A 21,180-nucleotide genomic window follows, 5' to 3' on the forward strand; every position below is an offset into this window, starting at 1 on the left:
AGGCTTACGAAGAATTTGGCTTAAGATGACAGTGACAGGATGGAAAGAGACATGAGTGTTCCTTGCAAGAAATAGATCCAGAATTTCAAAGATGGCCTTGACAAGTATAATCTTGGGATACACAGCTTTTCAATGCCGTGTCTCCACGACACCATGAAAATAAGACGCATGCCGAACTGCAAATTTTTAAAAAGGTTGATGGGGGGAGAGACCTCCTTGACAACATATTTGTAGTGAGATCGAAAGACATGGAAAAGAAGAAGAATCGATATAAAAAACACTTGAATCACCTGCTGATCTTTAGAAAGGGAAAGGGGGTGTTGTTCTTTTATTGGAAGATCGATCATCAATGTATAAAAGCAAAAAGATAAAATAGTACCGTTCATGTTTTCTTCTTCTCGTCTCCAATCCAATTCCCACCATTTTCAACCAACTTGCATTTAATTATTCCTCGCGCTAATTTTGTTTTTACTGGGGGTGCTTTTTAATATATTTTTTATTTAAAAATATATTAAAAAAATTAATTTTTTTATGCGATGAAAATTAATTAAACTTCATCTCCCAGGAAGCTTGTTTCCATTGACAATATTTTTTTTGGGGTCAAATTTAAGCAGCTCGGAGAGAGTTAAATGCATATTCCACCACCTGCTTGCAAAGTAAACTTTTGGTTGGCTTTAGATTTTATAAAATGCAAATAACTTCTTGCACGCATTTTATTTCAAATATCCTTGATTTCATAATTCAATAAATATTTATTTCTTACATCCTTTAAATTTGGAGCCTCTATGTGTGTGTGAGAGAGCATATATTTCCGGCCAGTATTTCAAATTTGAACGAAAGTTTGCTATTGTTTAAAGGAGAAGGGAAAAAAAAAGAAAAAAGAAAAAAGAAAAAAGAAAAAAGAAAAAGAAAAACCATGATATCAAGATTCTAGAATGAAGAAGTGAAAGGCCGGCCTGCATTAGTGTCTGGACCACAAATGCAGCCAGTGAAATGTGTCACAGTTTTATAAGATATATTTTATGTAGGATCTTATCGTGAAGAATGTTTTAGCATAAATAATTACTATATTTACAATAAATTAAAAGCTTTAAAACAAATTCATTAAATTCAACCCCAAAAATTAACATGATAAATCAAAGATTTAAAGCTAATTTGGGTTAAATCTTAATTTTGAAATGGTTTTACTATTAACCTGATTAAAATCAAGATAATGTTATGGGTTGATTTGAAATTAGTTTGATGTGATGAAATTAAAAATAAAATAATTTTTTAAAATTAAAATATTATTTTTAATAAAAATAATATATTTGGATTGACTTAATGAATTGTAGATATTAACCCAAATTTCTTTTAATTAAGAAGTAAAAAAAATACCGTAGTCCTTGATTCATAATTCTTATAAATAAGATAATTTTGTATAGGAAGAAACTTGATAGTAATCAATATATTAATGAAAGAACGAATCTAGCAAAATCAACCGTCGTATTTAAATTTAAGTTAAGGTAGAAACTTTATATTTTTATATATACATGAAATGACTCAAATAACATCTAAATCATCACATTAACAAAAAAATAATAATTAAAGGAGAATGGAGTTTTATTGTATCAATCATCACACAACATTGAGTTGATTGAGAATTAAGCACTGTGATTTTGTTTCGGCCTGTTTTCTATAAGGTTATCTCCATATCATAACTCGGGTCACAAATTTGGTGGGTTAACCCTGGTTGTCTTAAGTTGTTTTTTATGTCTTTTTTTAATTATTTTTTTTATTTCATCTTTCAACACTGGGTTGAATGGGGATTGAGTTTCATAATTTGTTTTAATTTTTTTTATTGGGTTATTCCGGTCTTATGATCCGGGTTGCGGGTTTGACAGGTTAATCCAATTTGACCGAGTTAGTTTTTAGGTCTTTTTTAGTTGATTTTTTTTTTCAGTTTTCTCATTCAATATGATTTTATTAGAAACTGAGTTTCGTAATTTGTTTTAAATTGATTTTTGTGAGGTTATTGTGATCTTATGACTTGGTATGCAAATTGATAAGTTGACTCAAATAGATTTAATATGTTGTTGTCTCAATGTTTATTGAAAAATCTCATCTTAAATATTTATTTTGAGTCAAACTATATTTTTATCAGTCATTCAGATTATTTTTAGATCTGTTAAGGTGACAAAGTCACATTAAATCAATTCCTATATAATTTTAATATTTTTTATATAAAAAAATTAATTCAAACTGCTAGCAAGTTCCAATAATCTAATTAATATCTGCTTGAATAATACGAAGAAATTATATTGCCTTGCTAAGGTGGAGAGTTTTTACTTATTTTGCCAAATCTATTTAACTCTAAAAAAAAAAAACATTTGCCAATCCTACAAGCTATTCATGCACGTCTTGCCCGTCCAAATATAAGATATAAACAAAATTTACAAAATAAATCAGGTCTTTTTTTCAAGACGTTATCCTGGGTTTGGTAGATTGATTTATATTATTTTGTATGTTTTTTTTTAATCTCATCCTTTAATATATATTGGATTGATTATGAATTAAAATTTTTAATTTATTTTAATTTATTTTCTACATGGTTATCTCGATCTTATAACTTGAGTAGCTAGTTTGACAGACTAGCTCAGTTTGCTATTTTATGTTCTTTTTTAATTATTATTTTTAATTTTATCTTTTAATATTTAATTGATTGAAAATTAAATTTTATAATTTATTTTGATTTATTTTCTATAGGGTTATTATGGTCTCTTAAACCATGTCACAATTTCATATAAAATTAATTTTTCTTGAAATTTTTTCTGTGTTAAACTATGTTTTTATAAATTATATGAGTTACTTTAGAAACTATAAAATCAACTAGCCACAGCAAATCAATCTCTACATAATTTATTTATTTTTCACTGAAAAAATTAAATTATTATCAATATTTAAATATTTCTTTACTTTCAAGGCTGAGCGCAAATTAATAATCTAACTTGGGTATGTATGAAACGGGTAAAGAAATATTAATAACTTTACAGAGGTAGTACATGAAACATCAGCAACAGTTGAATTGTACTAATCAGAAGTACTACGTGGACAATGATGGTTTAATAATAATACAAAACCAGTGACCCCACCCGCAATAGCTATCTGGTTAAGCTCCACAAACGATAAATTAAGTAAAAAAAAAATAAGGATCGCAATATACACTTGAGCTCGAATGGAGCCATGGTCCACTCACGCACACAACCCATGCATCCTTCTAGAAGCGTTAAGGCTAATTGACCTCAAGGCCCTCTGAACCAAACTCCTAATTAACCTCTTACTTCGTTGATTTTGATTCATCTACTCTTTTCTTTAGAACAAGCATCAGCTAATTACTGGCTGCTGGCTGGGGTGACAAGGACTTGCTTGAAGAACTTGAAATAAAGAAAAATAATAGCAATAGAGTACAAAAAAGCTTGATTCCAACCACTAGAATTCATCCAAACCCATTATCATCTCCTTTCCCTTCTCCAAAATGAACAGCCCGCCATCAATTTCAAACTCGTATTCAAAGTTCAAAATAAAAAACAATCTCTCTTTGATTGAATAAGATGTAATACTCTGAATCTTCATTATTAATGGAATCAAAATGATTAAGAAAATACCCGCTCAGACCCTTCCCTGGGTGGTCTATACATATGTCCATGTATCTCCCAGCGAATACAACAGGATGGTACGTATGATCCAGGCCCTTGCATGCACGAGTAAGTTAGCTAGTGGACAATCTATCAGGCGAAGTACACTTTATCAACCCATATCATATTAATACAAGCCTGTGATAAGACCCGTGAGATATGTATTGATAGTTCTCAGCAGTCCGGCTGGAGGTGTCTTTCTCGGTAACTTCACTAAAATGCAGCGTTTGTATTTTTTTTTTGGGGTAACTGTGAAAAAGATGACAGATAAATCACTCTACTCTGGAGTTAAAAGCTATCTAGCCTTCATCTTTCATATATGCAGGTCATAGTTGTTTATATGTTAATTTGGATAATTGTTGAAATATTTTTCATCTAAGTGCAGCTGAATATATATCATATCACCTTGTAGAGGCTTGATGTTTGTGTTTTCTCGGTGGCCAGTTCTCGTCGGATTTATTTCCCGCGTGAGTGCTTCTATTCATTCAAGACTCGACAACTTCGACAGTTTCACAATGTTCATATTATACTGTTATGGATTGGTGACTGTAGCTTTGTAAATATAGCTTCTTTATTTTTTAAACAGGACGACGCAGATGAAAATACAAACAAAAAACAGATTTGAAGCTGAATAGAATCCATATTGAATTATAATTTTGACGTGGTTTGTCTCAACTCCTTAAATAGATCACTCATATTGAATAAATGAGTTTAGTAGACTTTTTGCATGATATAATCCTTATTTACATGTTCAAATCCTTTAGACTCTTGTAACCCGCATACATCTGTGTTCATAATTTCACCTCATGTACCCTTTTTGGGCTGTTTTCTGGCAGCTAGTTTTGCTTCTCCCTCTTCATTTATGTGTGTGTGTGTGTGTGTGTGTGTGTGTGTGTGTGTGTGATTGTGATTGTATAGTTCCGAACACACCACACATACATATGAATCATAAACATGGCCAGGGTTATTCACATGAACAAATTTCATATTAGAAGCCAAACATTTATGACTTGATCATTCATCTTGCTTTCTTGCAGGGAAGAAGAGGGCGTGGTCTGGATTGTGATGTTCCAAGCACTGACTTTAATTTTTCTTTGGGAAAATAATTGATATTCTAAAAAAAAATAACGTTATTAATTTATCCAGGGATTGACATCATTGACCAAATTTTATATAACTATTTAATTTTTTATTTATTTATAAGATGTGTATATATTTATGATGTCGGACGATTGTGATTGGCATAACAATTACTTACAGCTACTCAGAACCACTTGGGGATGTGTCCAAGAAAGATTGGTTCGAATATGGCTTCCAAGTCATCACCTGTAGGACCCACACAAAGAATTGCAGTAGGTCAAAGATATTGACCCTGGAAGAGAAAAACCATTCCACGGTGTCAGTCACTCTCGTTGGCTTGTCCTGAACGGCGCCGTCTTATTGAACTTTCCAAATCTAATCAAGCAGGCCCCAAGTTACTGTCTCCGCCACACTTTATTGTCTTCCACGCCACTCAGGCTAAAAACTGACCGTCCGATCCATCTTCCGTTTTTGTCTTTTCAATTAACACGAGCTCCCTGCCCTTGTTTTGATGGTGTGATTATTCTATTAACCATTTTTTTTAGCGTCATTCAGAATTCATGATTAAGCTCAACTAATATTGCCTATCTCAAATACTCAAGGAATCGCATTTTTAGTTAGTAAGTAAAACAATTAGCAATCACGAAACGTTGAATAATAATGTTAAAAAGCCTCCATTAATGTCTTTTAAGCTATAAATTAAGAGTAAGGCAAGCTTCCCACCCCCAAAGAACATGGCACGATCGACCAAGGGAGTGGTTGATAAGAGAACTTAGATCTCTGCCAGTCACCTGTAACGTTTCATCGCTGCATATTTTATTTGAAAAACTTCTTTAATTTCAACGATGAAAAATAGGCTGCCCAAGCAACTACTCTTAATTTGAATATTTATTTTATTTTCTTTAAATTCAACCACTGTATTTTGAATGGTTCTTGAACCATCGTATGCGATTGGTTTAGACGACGGTGTATAGGGTCGCAATCAGAGTCTCAAACAAGGCTTCTTATATGATGCTCTCTGCTTATCAAAATATTTTAACAAAATTCTAAATCTTCCAGGCTAATCTATTATTTAAGTTAAAAATAGGATACTTATTATAATATAGTTTACAAAATGGACCGGAGTTCTCTGTTATTTGAATCTTGACGAGTGCAAAGTAAACAATAATTTGATCATCTAGAACATACAGTTCGGACGTGGCTGGCTAGCTAATGGACTTAAAGGTGACCCCAGGAGTTACAGCCTAGGTATATATAGTTTTGTACCTAGAGCATATCTTAAGATGCTCATAACACACCTCCAAATGACAACATAAAATCCTTGGTTTTCTACTTTTTTTCTATATAAAAAAAATCCACCAAACACACACAACCATCATCATTTTCTTTATTGAAAGACTCTTCTTTAATATTTTTTGTCATAATTTCTTAGAAAAAGATACTTTGTGGTTGCTGAGGCCATGGCATGTGTGTGGAGTATGGGGTCCATTTGGTAGTTATCTTATTTTTAGTCTCGTATATTTGTTATTATAATAATATGATATTTAAAGTGAGATATTTGAAATTGGATGTTCCATCATCATATTTTAGCCAGATAATCCTTCCCCTAGAAGTTCCTTTTCGAAGTGAAGATATATATAATCAATTTGTTTTTGCGTTTTTTTTTTTTTTTGTCAAATGTTCGATGCTTCATTCTTCTCAAACATGGCATCTCCCTGCGAAATTTCAACGCCGAAATCCAAAGATATCAATTGATGGCTGCCTAAGTCTCATGAGAATGATCGCTTGGCTAAATATATACTTGTGTTCAACACCTTGAACATGCATCATTGGGGTTCATAACCTACGTAAGTGGTTCATGCACTTTGAAATCCATCAAGGGGTTAAAAGAGATCACAAAAAGAACAAAACGAAAAGGCAAACCAAAGGCAAAAAAAAAAAAAAAAAAAACACTGATGAGGTTGCTTTTGGAATGTTATATGGAGCCCAGAACATTGTATTCTTTGTGTGAACAAAGCGGAGCATACCACCCTCTGTGCAAGCTGCCTGGGATTTCCAAATAAAATTAAAGGGTGGGAAAGTGTTATGATTATAAACAAATAAGCAAGATTACAAAAGTAAACAAAGCAATGTATTTCGTTAATCAAGTAGAGAAAGTGGGGATAGAGAGCGGGATTAAAATAAGCTAACGTGAAGCACCTGGAGGGAGAAAAGGAGAAGCAACAAAGAGATTCCCGTTTTAAAAAACTTGGGTCCACTGTCTCTCTAATGTCATGCAATTGCACCTATGCATCGAAAATCACAGGTGTCCATATCACTCGAAAAGAACCAGATCATATTAAAGGAATAAGAGAAAGGGAATTTATGATTTGGCTACGGTGCCCTAGAGCTGGGCTGGCGTGAGCCAGGCGGTGCGGTTGAAGTGGGAGGCGTTCGAAGCAGAGCTGGGGGGGTTAGGTTCGATATTTTTCTCTGATCAGCTGTAGTTTACATGGCGTACATGTTGTCCCAGTAGATGAGCTGTCACTAATCAATGGGCTCCAAGGAGTGGGAACATGGCACATTTCTTCTCCTCTCAGGGCTCCAGCTTTGCAGCAAATTAATTTCCAAGAGATGGTGACCCATGATGAGAATGACTCTTTGTTTTGATGCAATCAAGGGCCCCGCATCACATGCCTCCACCAATCCCCGCATGAAAAGTATATATTAAAGGGGGCCCACCGGAGATAAAATGTAGGGGACCGGCCCTTTTTGGATGGCTAGTAAAGCTAGCTAGTCTAGCACCTTTCCTGTTACTTGAATCGTGGGAAGCAAAAGTAATTGGACTCTCTTCTGTTTCCAACAAGATGCACAGTGAACCATCACACATCTATCGTAAGCGGTCGATCCAAGGTCCCTGCTAGTGGAACTCAGTGCACCAGTCAAGTCCAAATTCAGAGCTACTGAGGATCACCTTGTGTAGGCTCTGCCCACTGGACCCAGTACGTAGAATTAGCCTTGAAGTTCACTGACTGCCTTTTGCTTCTATCGTAGTGATGGAGAGGTGTAGCTTCTCTTCGATGGTCTCTAGGCAACATACGTAAATGGTGGCGGGTGGTTCGAGCTTATCCGTCCTACAGTTGATTGATTTGATCCTAGCTAGCACCGCTTGCGAATATTTTATAGTGCTCTGGCTAGCATAATTAATCAGCACCTCCATGTGAGACTCCAAGTAGACCAGAACATTTACAGTATTTCATGAAATTTAAGAATATTTGCTCATAAAAAAAAAGAACAAGGGTACCTCTTATTTTATGAAGAAGGTTAAAATTCACCTTCAAGAGGGTTAAATTGTAACTCATTGTTTCTTTTAAACTATTGTCATTCCTTTTCCTACGTTTTATCTCCAAACATTGCTATAATATCTTAGCCATCTCTGATCTCTCAGTGTCCACCGACAATTTACCCTACAATCTATTAACTCATTAAATATGTTTTAAAACAACCTCTACATCCTTGAAAATTATTCCGATAATAATTATTCATGTAATAATACACCTTGGTTTTTTAGAACTGGTTTGTTTTTTTTGCGTTTTAAAAATATTTTTTAAAAAATTAAATTTTAATTTTTTTTGTTTCATATTAATTTATTTTGAAACAAATAATTGATTTAGTTAAGTTTGATCAAAATCAGTTTCGACCTAATTGAGTTTTAACAATGCCAGTCAAATTTAATTTTGCAAAATTGATTTGATGTCACATTTGATTGGGATAAAGTTTTAAATCACTATATTATAATTAACTTTTCAAATCAAATCGAGTTTAACATCTAATGTTTTTAGCTACTTAATCTCCCTATCAATATCTTATCCTTTTGATAGAAAAGTATACTATACATATTAAGGCTCTAAATTATTTTGGCAAAGATGAACATAATGCGTAAACAACTTATCCAATAATAATTAAATAGAGTTTTTTTCAATTGAAAAATTCTGGACAGAACTATCAAATTTCGTGCTATGCCAAATCCCAAGTAGTTCAGGGCCTTTAGGTCATGAAGTGTTTTTTTTTTTAAAATTTTTTTTTACTGTGATAGTTACATCTCCCCCGGGTAAAAACAAAGTCCATGCATGCATGAGCAGAGCATATCCCGTGAATGCATGTAACTGGCCATGGCCTCATCGAAGCCTCGAACTGGGCAGGTAAATTCATGATGTGACATCCGTTCAGGGGGGCATCACCGTACACGTGTACAAAAATAGATTCAGAGAGTACACACGCACAATCACAAAAAGCTAAGTTGAGTAGTGTGTGTGGAAGAGGGGGGAAGAGGCAGTGCATGTGCAACCTCTGTGCTTGATAACAGAGTACTAGAGCGAGTTTTACGCTTGCTGTCAACAAACCGTACGCACAAAAGAAGAGAAAGAAACAAAGGCAAAATTCAGTTCATGTGTTTCAATTGGATTTCTATGATTTTTTTTTTAAAAAATTAATTTTAAATTATCTTTTAATAATTATATATTATTTTACTGAGATGATATCAAACATAAATTTTAAAATTTTTTTAAAAAATATATATATATATTTTTAAATACAAAAATATTTCAAAAAACAATATTTACATCACAAACTAAAGTAAAAGACAACTTGCTTTTTAGACAAGTGATTGGAGAGTTTACGTGGCAACCAGCTTGATTCACTACAATGGTGGGGCATTCTTTCTCGTTGTTTCTCTTTTGTTTTTACTGAGATATTAAAAAAAAATAGCACATAAATTTAATTTAATTTAATTATTTTAATTTAAAAGTTTAAAATGTTGATGATACTCCCTCCATAAATGATTGTACGTATATCATTATGTAAAACATTGGTCCATACATTCTTCTCGAAATAAACTCACAAGTTTCTATATGATTTTAATTTATTTTAACAATATTTTTTATTGTATTTTATAGTTTTTCAGGTGTCTATCTTTCTATAAAATATTTTACACATAACGAACGGATACTGAGAATGATGTGGCTTGTTTTAGATCCCTGCTGTATGATCATGAAGCGTAGAATTTCTGGCGCTGCGTGGGATGCTTTTGAGAATATTCATACCAATGAGTCCATGTAGAAAGAGTACCTAATGATGGGTTGTCTGTGATCTCAACATACAGCCCTACGTGCAACTATGGGAGACAGATCTGTCTTCAATATTCCAGTAAGGGGTGTGGCTTGCGACTTGAATGATGGTGACGTACGGACATCACCTATCCAACAAGCATGCCTAGGCATTAATGGGTAGAATCTGAACGGTGGCAGATGCCAGCTTCTGTGGTCTGTGGTGGTATATAGAGTATAGTGGGATATCTATCCTGGTTTCCATAGATCGATCGGTTCTCTCATCGGGAGGCGCCTGAAAGAGTAACAGTCGGTCGATTAAATCGTTTTCTGTTTCTCAGTGGCTGCTCCGCCCTTAGGCGACGCATCCTCGCTTCGCTGCTGGTGATGCTTCGAACCCTTGGGCATTTCCTGTGTGTATATTCGGGTCGACTTGCTCGCTGGGGCTATTGGGTCGAGTTTATGGGACACCTAGCGAGTCATCTGGTATCACCAGTAATTAATGATGGGGCGTTAATTGGTTCTAATATCAAGATCGATTTTTCATATCCATTTTTTATTTTTGTTGGGAGAGGAAATCGTTTTAAAGATAAATTAGAGAAGAGTTCATTACTATATGCCTTTTTTTAATAAATAAAAAAGTAGAAACAAATATTCCATCAATGGATATATATTCATATATATATATATAGTTGAAAATTACATATATTATATTCTTTTCCACACTTGTTTAGTAAACTTGGTTTGGTGTTTAGTAAGTTTGCTCCTACATTATCATTCTTGGATTAAATTAAAAAAAACTTCAAGCAAAGACAAAACTATCTATGAAATTCAGAAGCTTAAATTTCAGCCATATTTTTTTTTCAAATTTAGAGTAATTTCCATGCTAACTGCGTAGCCAGAAAAGTGCTTGTTATGATCCAATTTTAAAAATTTATACACCATTTTTTTTTTATGAAAAAAATCTACACTACTGCGAAAACCAAATTCATCTCATGTGCACCAGCTTGAAGCTGGATAATTTATATCTAAGATTTTAACCCAAAATGTCAAGGAGCATGGACTGGTTAGGTATCATTGTATATATCTTTTTTTTTTCTCTGTTCTTTTCTTCAATTTGTTTTTTCAAAATTTTCCCTAACTATGCTAGGTTTTTTCATATTTTTTATATCCAAAGTCATCATTTCTTCCAACTCTTTTTTATTTTTAAAATTTAATTTCACAACCCTAAAAACAAAACAAAAAAAGGAAAAGAGAACGACAACCATGCCACATGAGATTTCCCTACGTGAGTAAATTAAGGGGTAGAATCTATTTATTCTTTTGCAAAAATAAAATTAAAATCAAGGAGCAAAAAGTTAGCAAGATTAGGATTCTTAATTATTCTTTTCTAAAATAAATAGCATAATTAAGTTTCCTATATACATGTATGTACAAACTTGGATAAGTAAACTTAATGCCAAGAGTATATTTGAGAATATAATAAATGTTATTTTTCAAAATGTTTTGTTTGGAGATGCATTAAAATGTTATTATTTTTAATATTAGTATATTAAAATGATCTGAAAATATATAAAAAATATATTTTAAAACTAATAAAATTCTAATATTCTAAAAAATATGGTCACCTCATAAGTGAGATTGTTCCTCCATTATCATTATATATATATATATATATATATATATATAAACACTACAAAAAAGATAAAACTCTCTATGAAATTCAGAAGCATAAATGAATTTCAGCGTAATAATTTTAAAAATTCAAAACCTTAAAAACCAAGAACATAAAGGAAAACAAAACGAGAATCAAACCACGTGAGGTTTCCTATATAAGTCCCAGGATATCGGACCGCGAAAAAAGAAAAAAGAAAAAAGAAAACAACCAAATCACTAATCAGTCATCAATTCCAAGGTCACATCGGTGTAAGTAATAATAATAATTATGTTTTTTCTTAATTACGAGGAGAATGTGAAAAGTGGAATTATTTTGAAAGTATCACGTGCCAATTGTTTTTTTATTTATTTATAAACTAGCATAATTAAGAAAATAATTTAAAATTAGCTGTGTTAATGGGTTGCGTTTTTTCTAAAGATAAAACACATAGATTACACTATTTAAAACAATATAAATTAATATATTGTATTTTGAAAATAATGCAATTCAATAAGTTGCGTGATTCTTAATAAAGCAATCATTTGAATGCAAAAAATAATTATATATTAATTATTATTTCATGATAACAATGTAATATATCGAAACAACATTTTTGCAGTCAACATAGGAAAAAAAAATATATTGTCTTTACTCTTTGTATACAAATTCTATTTAAGAAAATGTATTTTTTATTTCTTTATTTTTATATTAAAAAAAGTATTTTTTTATTTTTATATTAAAAAATCTATTTTTATTTTTAAAAAATTTTAAAATAATAGGCAATAGTTTAACTAGACTAGGATTCTTCATTATTCTTCTCTACAATGAAAAAATCGTAATTAAGTTTGCCATTTCTATACAAATTCTATTAAAAAAACTATTTTTTTAATCAAAAACCCATTGGGTGAACAAAATATATATTTTTTAATTTTTAAAAATAAAAATGGTTTTTTAACAGAGTTTATATACAATTATAAAACTTAATTTAGCTAGTTTGGGATTCTTAATTATTGTTTGATAAATTAAAAATACAGCTAAGGTGATAGTTTGTTATATATATATATATATATATATATATATATATATATTATCATGTGGTCCAGAAAAGGGGGAGTGCTATTTTCACGAACTTTAGCACAAAAGTGGGATGATAAAAGCGTAGGATGTTAAGTGGCGCCAGAAAGCTGCGGCTCCCATTAGACACGTATGTTTCGGCATCCAATCATGTAAACTCTTCTTTTTAGGTTCTCTTAAATCTTCTTTTTTCTTTTTTCTTTTTTGAATTCTGAGCTTTCGTAATTTACTTTTTTTTAAAAAAATAATTATACTAGTAGTTTATACTCCTCTAATTTTTTTTCTTTCTTTTTTCTCTTTTCTCTCTTCTTTTTGGGATTTATGCCTGCCTTTTTTAACCATTTATTTAAAATACTGCATTTCCCTTTTTAAAAAGACCAAACCATGCTTTTTTTTTTTTAATTCTTTAAAGCCGGTGCTAGTTTTCCAAAAAGAATTTCTAAACTACGTTAAAAAAAACAACACCCAAACTCCAGAGCACATTTCTTGACTGAGCCTCGGAAGAAGTCTTGTCCGGGACGGACATCTGCCCTTCGATGGTGTCATCGCCGCATGTCTTTGAATGGGTGCCATGCGAGGGAGTTCTTGGATAACTCTACCGGTGCAGGCAGTGTAACAACATCAATCTAATCAATTCCTCCTCCCTTGATGGACTGTAAATTTAATGTCTTCACATGGACAAATTTGCTTCATCACGACTTATATAATTTATTTATTTTTCAATTTATGGAGTTTCAGAAGTGTACGTCGATACTTTTAGGCACTGGAGAACGATTACAAATGTTGACGATGGCTGATTAGAAATAAAATTAACTTAATTATGAATGTTTAACTATTCTAATAACACTCTTGCAAAACAAGAGAAAGATCGTAAACACATTCAATAATATTTTCTATGCAACGCAATATGTTTAAAGTTTTGAGTTTAATTCCTTCGTATCATTGTAACTGTTGTAAATAATATACACATTTCGTTTTTTTTTTTTTTTAAAAAAGAGTGGCTCAAATGGCCATTTCAGCTGTATTCTGTCTGTTCAACTTTAACTCTCGTCTCCAGAACATTTCCCTGCTGCCACTGGATTTTCATACTTTTTTCTTCTCGCCCATTTTTCTCAGCTTTTTTCTCCTTTCGTTTTTTTAGATCTAAAAAGTTTTTACATTCGTGTGCTTTATATTATTTCTTTGTTTTAATAAATATCCAACCTACATTGATTTTAGATTGAATATTTTGTGTGTTTATAGATGAATACAAATTAGTTTTTAGATCTATGTTTTCATGGATATTTTATTTGACTTTTTTAGGGTTTAATTATGTTGATGTTCTAAACTCCGATATATATATTCATCAAGAATGAGGTTATTAGTGTTTAGAGAGTGATTAATTTCATGTTCATATCAATATTTTCTTTTTCACAAGGAAGTATATGATTAGTAGTAGAAATTCTGATATTTACAAAATAATCTCTTTTAATAGGGTTTAGAGACCTTCCAATAACAAAGTTAATGACTTTTAAGTAGAGAAATTTAATAAATAGAAAAAAGAGTTTTAAATTCTAATTGCAAGAATATTTATTCTTGTTTTGAATATGATAAATGATTTAAAAGTTAAGGTATGAATACTTGAAAAATATAAATTTACTTGGATAGTTCGGGTACGTATTTATAACTCCTGAACTTTTCGTTTTGATGAAGTAAAGGGATCGAAGAGTTATTTGCTCTGATAGCATTAATAAGAGATGAAAATCTCTTACATATTATTAATAGAGGAAAAATAATTTTTATAAATCATTAATATATAAAATAGAAATATAATAAATATTTTGAAAATATTTATATATCCATAGATGTAAGGTGATGTTACAGTACTTGATGTTATAGAAGGTAGATTTTTGAGCAATATAACTTGGTAATGTAATTTGACCCTACTTTCTTTAGGATTTGTTCCACTTGTAAAAATAATTAGAATGAAAATCTTACAGAAGACTAATAGAAGAAGAAGAAATTATTCCATCTTGAAAATTAATGGATAAATCTTGAGCTTTTTAGGCGAGCACTGTTTTCTATTTTACAACAAGATCTAAACTTTATCTTGCAATATCTGTCTTGATTGCTTCTTTTATTGTTGAGAAAATAAAAAAATAAAATATTTTTATTTAATATCATGAATTTGAAGAATATAATCAATAGAGAAATATGTAACCACTTATCCAATTTCAAAAGAGTTGGTTCCTCTCTCCAAATGTACTACTCCTCTTTAGAATTTTTATTCCAAGTATTAATTTTTCCATTCATTTGGTTTGAATATTGTTTACTGTTTAATTTTTTATTTATCAATTATTTTAACTTTTGTTTATTTTCAAGTGATTTTCACATGATGTTTAACATATTTTTTAATGGAACCCAACAAGAGGATATTGCGTATCCAAGAGTGTAATAATGTTCAACTACTAAAATACTAGAAAAAAAAAATATTCAAAGGATGTAAATTAAAATATATAAAATTAATTTCAAGTAGTATATATTTGAACAAGAAAAATCTCAAAATAAATTAAATTCGTGTAATGACTGTGTGGACATGACTATATATTACTAAATTAAATTCCACACGTATAATTAAAAGAAGAATATCACGGCTAAACAAAGCTTTTCTTAATTTTCCCTAGAACTGGAAGCATTTGTGTTCCTAACTTAATTTTTTCTTTTTTTCCCTCTACATATGTGATCTGTGTTCAAGGCTACTGTTTCCTTTTATTTTTCCTACGTACCTGGTAAGAGAGAAGGTCACTGTTGTTTTCATCGTTTACCTCCATTGATACAATTCTAGCTTTTTCTACTATTTAATGGTCGTTTACAAATAGTGACGTTAATGGTCGTTCTACTATTTTAAAATAAATGTCCAAAATAAAAAAAAGTTTTATATTTATATTTCCAGGATTTAAAAACAAAACATAAAGCCAAAACGGGCAACGATATAAAAAATAATAATCTTAATTAATTCTTGATTTTTTGTTTTTACAAAAACCATGTGCTGACGGCCTGAACAAATTAAGTTGCCTAGTTTTCTTAAAAATTATTATTATTAATCAAATTCTGATAGGTTTTTAGAATCCCTATTGTGGTGATAGCTTTTTATGAGAAACAAAATGAGGTTGGTGTTCAAATGTAAATTTTAATCATACAAATTAATTGATCTTGGAATTTTTCTAAGTGCAAGTGAACGTGAATTCTCATGTTGAAAAATAAAATGTGATGAAAATCTAAAAATAAATTCCGTAGCCAATAAAGTTTAAAGCTTGAAAATCAAAATCGTAAACAAAATTTTCAATGGAGGTTATTAATTTTGTAAAAAAGCACACTTTCTTTCTTTCTTGGTACGTAAGTGTCAGTGATGAAAGTCAAGAGGTGTTCGACAGTGATTCTATTTTAAGATGTTTTTCAAAAGTAATTTTATTTTTAAAAAAATTAAATTAGTGTATTTTTTAATTTTTTAATAATTAAAAAAAACTATTTTAAAAAACATTTGAAAAGCTAAAAAAAGAAGAAGGTGAAAGCATGCTCTCCCGTCCAGACAATCGCGGCTATACAACTATCCAAATCTTGGCCATTTGCGAGAGACAAACAGACAGCTTGAATTTGGCCAGCCAACTTAGTAATCAACAGATGCTTTACATTTCACTAATTATGATTTTGCAATTAGAGAAGAAGATAAAGAGCATATAGATAAAAAGTTAAATAAAAAAAATACAAGAAGCTATGATTATTCTCTCCATTACAGGAGGAGCTCTTTTCTCCATGGATTCCAAGACCTTCCCCCCTTTCCTTCTTACAGTAGAGAGATGGACTTCCAATTACGACCTAATCATTTCCCGCACAGCTTATGCGACAAATTATACAATTGAGGCGTCACCTTTCACCCCAGAAGCCCATGTCTGAGACTACTCTCTTGGTTCCCTTTTTTTTACCATTCTAGTCCCCATCACATCTCTGTTTCTTTTCCCTCTCGTATTCTTCATGGACTGATTCTTGTCCAGTTTTTCACCTTTAGCACATTGGAGACCCAAATAAGCATTAAAACTACATAGATATTCCACTTCCATTTTACAAAATCCTTGGAGCTTATAGCTTAACTCACTCTTCTCTCTAGAGATACCACCCACTATCTTGACTGCTTCCTTATTTTCAGTTTTTGTTCCTGCTTGTTTCCTAATTCCATTGATCAGAACAGTACCAGTGAAGAGTTGGAGGTTGCTCGTCTGAGAAGAAATTGCAAGCCTCTTCACTGCTAAAGAAATTGTGCTCTTCCAACTTCACAAACTGAGTTTGATAAGTCTTGGAGAACTGAAAGCAATTCATTGTTGATGGTGAAGAAGATGAGGTGGAGCAGTTGAATTTGAGAGATGAGGATGGGGGTGGGGACATCATTAGCTGGCTTTGGAGAATCCCAGATGAAGAAATGGCAGGGTTAGGACTGTTGTCTTCATTCAAGATTGCACTCGAGTCACTATCCGATAACCCATCTTTGAAGTCTGGGAAAAGAGAGGCTCCTAGTCCATTATTAATACTGCTGCTGCTGTTGAAGTTCTCATAATTCAGCTCTTTAGCCTCTGCTGATGCAGTAAGAGAATCAAGGAGTGGTGGCGTGTCTTCTTCAGTGACTTTGTCTTCTGATTCAGCCAAAATTATCTCTTCCTTGACAGAAACATTGCTCTCTGTGTTCTCCTCATTCAGCTTTGCTTTCAGTTCCCTTATCTGTAACATGAACAAAACATTACCAGGGTTAACCAAGAATTCTGCAATTTGTTGCTTCTTAAAAAATAATTGTGTGCACCTTTGGTTTTCAGAATTAATAAATATAAACTATTTCTTTCGAGATTAAACTCACAAAAACAACAAAATTAAAGATGATGAAAATTAAAATATATACCTCTTTGAGTAGAGCTTCCTTGTCCTGTTGGATGGCATCGAAATTGTGCTTAAGAGAATCATAACTGGCTTTAAGAAGGCCATAATCTCTCTCCAATTGCTTGGTTTTCCACCGGGCACGGCGATTTTGGAACCAAACAGCTACTTGTCTTGGTTGCAAGCCAAGTTCTTGGGCTAACTTAACTTTTCTCTCAGGTTCAAGTTTGTTTTCGACCTCAAAGTTTTTCTCCAAGGCCTTGACTTGATCTCCACTTAATCGCCTTTTCTTCTCGGTGACATGGCCTCCTGATTCTTCCACACAACCTTCTTCATCTAAGCCATTCAACATGGACTGGAATTCCCTGCTATAAACATGGGTGCTGTTTCTTGGGCTGTGTTCTTCTACAAAACAATCAAAGGAATACAAAGATAAAATTGGTGGATATGAATAATATTTATACTTGAGAGAACAAAGTTGAAAAAAGAGTGTTTTAAGCATGAAAAGTCCTCAAAAGAAAAACTAAGCTAGTTCATTGGGGTTCAAAGGTTACTGCAAAACTTTGATAGGTTAGTAGCTATTGCCATGAAAGAATGAAAAAGAAAGCTAATAAAAAGCATGACTCATGGGCATGTCTGAATTTTTGGAAGGAAGATGATAATTAAGTTGATGGGGTAATATTTAAGAACCTGTAGTTGGACAGATGGACATCAAAGCACCAAGGGAATCTGAGCTGCCAAGTGATCTCTTCATGACTGATGATGATGATATGGTGGAACAAAAAGGAAAAAAGCTTTATTCCTAAAAAACACAGATCTCTGTTTAAGATCAAGGAAGTCAGTCCTCTTCTTCTTGTTGTTTTTTTTTTAGAGGTCTTTCTAGCTTTAAGATCTTTCTTAATTTCTCTTTTGCTTAAGAACTCGAGATCAGTGAGTGAGTGAGGTGCACTTGAAAAGCACAAGATATATTTATTTCTCACTTGTAAGAACTTTCATGTATATAGCTAGACCAACTTGTACAGTCTAGCTGTATACAACAGTACCCCTCCACCCCTCTATTGTCTCTCCCATCTTTCTCCCTTTTCAACACTACAACTCCATCCTCCCCCTCTGTACCCATCCAAAGAAACAACAACAGAAGAAGAAAGAAGAAAGAAGAAAGAAGAAAGAAAACCCAACAAGCAAAGCTAGCTAGACTAGCAGCCCAAAACAAGTGAAGTTATCGATTAAGAAACCTCTTGTCTTTCTTCCATTACAGCATTAACCAACCAAACTAACAAGCAAAATCCTAAAAAAGGAATTCTCTATACAATAGTCCAACTGTGTTCGTCAAGAAAGGGAGAGACAGAGAGAGAAACCGGGAGAGAGAAGGAAGAGAAAACCAGTTCAGAACCTAGCTGGCCTCTCACAAAATTTCTCTCTATAAATAAACCAACTCGGGTTAGGTACCCTTGCAGTTAATTTGGGCCAAATGAAATGAACCCAAATTCAGTCTAAATGAAATTCTTGGTCTACCGGCTACAACCGGTTTTTGTCTTTTTTAACAGCGTTACATCTTTTTTACTGGGTAGAGAGGGGAAGGAGTCGAACGTTGAAGGTTGAAAGCGCTGTGCGGCTTGGCTTGAGCTGATGATACCTGGTTTTGCGCCAGCGTGTTAACCGTATACTACGGCGTGGTCGGTGCGATTAATCGTCTATTTCAAAAACTTCGCTGGCTGGTTTAACTAAAATCACTTCCTTTTTCTTCTTCTTCTTCTTTCCAGATTAAGGTGTTTCTATGGATCGAAGAAAAGGGATATATCTTTAGCTAATGGACGCTTTATGGAATTTCTGTAATTCTCTTTTATCTTTTGATATAATATTAGAAGTTTAATTAATTAGCCACAGTTTTACTTTTTGTAAGAGTGATTTTAAACTAACATGGTGCGATATTTATTAAAAAAATAAATATCATGGACATTTGCTCAGCAAAACTGATATAATGTTTTAAAAGTATTTTAACAAAGAAATCAAAATAGATCAAGTTTTTACTATGTTGTCAATGTTCATTTTCTTACCTTTTACTACTCATAACAACGTTTATTGGACAAGCATTCCAAGTCCTTTGGATTTCAGATCTTTTTCAATTTGATCACTGAACTTTATTTTTTTTCAATTTGATTTTTAGAATTTATTATGTTGTCATGGTCTTGTATTTTTTTTTTTATTTTCTTTGAATTTTATATGCTATTACATGTCTGAGTTGCTGAAGATTGTTCCAACATTAATTAATAGGTAAATTTTATAAAATATAATTTTTAGTTATTGTAAAAGAAATTAAAAAAAAACAAGGACCAAAAGTAACAATCTTTTCCCCATATCTACTGTTCAAAATGAGTGTAGAACTATACTTTAGTCTTTTATTTTTTAATAGTTTTATATTTTTTTCCTGTTATTTTAAATTTTATATTTTGATCCTAAATTTTATTTTTATGTTGTAGTTCCTAGAGATTGAGAAGAAAAAAAGAAAGTCACCAAAAAAATTAAGAAGAAAAAGCTCTCGAGTGGGTGGGTTCTAGCCACAATAACTTCAATTTTGATGTTTTTAGATTCGGCTTTAAAAGTGGAACTTAATGAAAGTAGATTTCATGTTCAATAACACTTCCGTCAAAGAGACATGTTTTGTGAAAAAAAAAGAAGAACAACAAAAGGAATGCATTAATTAGAGAAATGAGTTTTTGATTAAAGTGATATTTTTATAATTATTTCAAATTGTTGATTTTTTAGATTTTTTTAAAATTTATTTTAGCTTTTATGCCATATACAACATGGCTAAAAACATATATCTTTTGTAAAAAATACTTTAATAAAGAAGGGAGAATTTATACTAAAAAATTATATTATTTTTTCTATGAAATTTAAATCATTACTTCTCTTACAAAACTCATTCTTATTTTCATATAATTAAATAAAAATATTCAAAGAGCACCCCCACAACACAATATATATATATATATATATATATATATATATATATATATATATATATATATATATATAACTTCCTGCTTTAATTTTTTATTTTATCTTTTAATTTTTATTTGTGGGATATATAACATCGTATTCTTCCCCTCTCAAGTGTGTTACATCACAGGCAATGTAGAATTTCAGAGGTGGCTCTTACAGTTCAAGAAATTATGGCTCCCATCCTCTCGAAAGGTGCACTTTTTCCTGAGTAGAACTTAGTTTCCACGCCAGGATAAGGTTGGATCTGATTGATATACGTAACACCCCAAGCCTTAGAGATAGCCCTGGTTTACAATTAAATTACTTGTGAAACACTAAATTAATTATTATTCAATTGTTTAAAAGTGTAGTTTTAGTTTTTTTTACTTGAAAATATATTAAAAAAATTAATTTTTTAATTTTTTTAAAATTATTTTTGATATCAGTACAAAAACACTAAAAATTTTAATTTAAAATAAAAAAAAATTAAATTTTAAAAGACGCCTGTTTAGAATGCAATAGTCTTTTGTCCTTGCAACTCAAAAGGAATATTTCTTGCATGTTTCATGTTGCTCCATTAATTTTTTTTATATATTTTTTATCGTATTCAAGCTGAACATAATTAATCTTCTTCAAATATGGGACATGGGAAATTATAGTTTTTCCACTCAAATAAAAGTGGAATTTATCATTATTATTATGCATAGGTATAATTGCATTTATGTGA

At 31.6% G+C, this 21,180-nt stretch overlaps 1 protein-coding gene across 2 annotated transcripts; it reads right to left on the reverse strand.

The window, feature by feature from the left end:
- Positions 1-16,215: 16,215 nt before the first annotated feature.
- Positions 16,216-18,876, reverse strand: LOC133693856 (homeobox-leucine zipper protein ATHB-6-like). 2 transcript variants are annotated; one of them, XM_062115201.1, is made up of 3 exons: positions 18,159-18,876; positions 17,494-17,870; positions 16,216-17,318 (listed from the first exon to the last, which is right to left on the reverse strand). In XM_062115201.1, the coding sequence occupies exons 1-3, from the start codon at positions 18,220-18,222 to the stop codon at positions 16,773-16,775; spliced, it is 987 nt and encodes a 328-aa protein (XP_061971185.1). In that variant the 5' UTR covers positions 18,223-18,876; the 3' UTR covers positions 16,216-16,772. The 2 variants fall into 2 exon arrangements, with proteins under 2 accessions (XP_061971185.1, XP_061971184.1); XM_062115200.1 differs by having other exon boundaries at positions 17,494-17,873.
- Between the last annotated feature and the right edge of the window lie 2,304 nt (positions 18,877-21,180).

The sequence above is a fragment of the Populus nigra genome, chromosome 5 (assembly GCF_951802175.1).
Source record: "Populus nigra chromosome 5, ddPopNigr1.1, whole genome shotgun sequence".
NCBI lineage: Eukaryota > Viridiplantae > Streptophyta > Magnoliopsida > Malpighiales > Salicaceae > Populus > Populus nigra.

Bases quoted from the DNA above. Each gene is read 5' to 3' on its own strand.
- LOC133693856 (XM_062115200.1), bottom strand. From the start codon at position 18,222: ATGAAGAGATCACTTGGCAGCTCAGATTCCCTTGGTGCTTTGATGTCC. The intron at 17,874-18,158 runs GTTCTTAAATAT...ATTGTTTTGTAG, and splicing joins GTCCATCTGTCCAACTACAG to AAGAACACAGCCCAAGAAAC. The intron at 17,319-17,493 runs GTATATATTTTA...TTCATGTTACAG, and splicing joins AGGAAGCTCTACTCAAAGAG to ATAAGGGAACTGAAAGCAAA.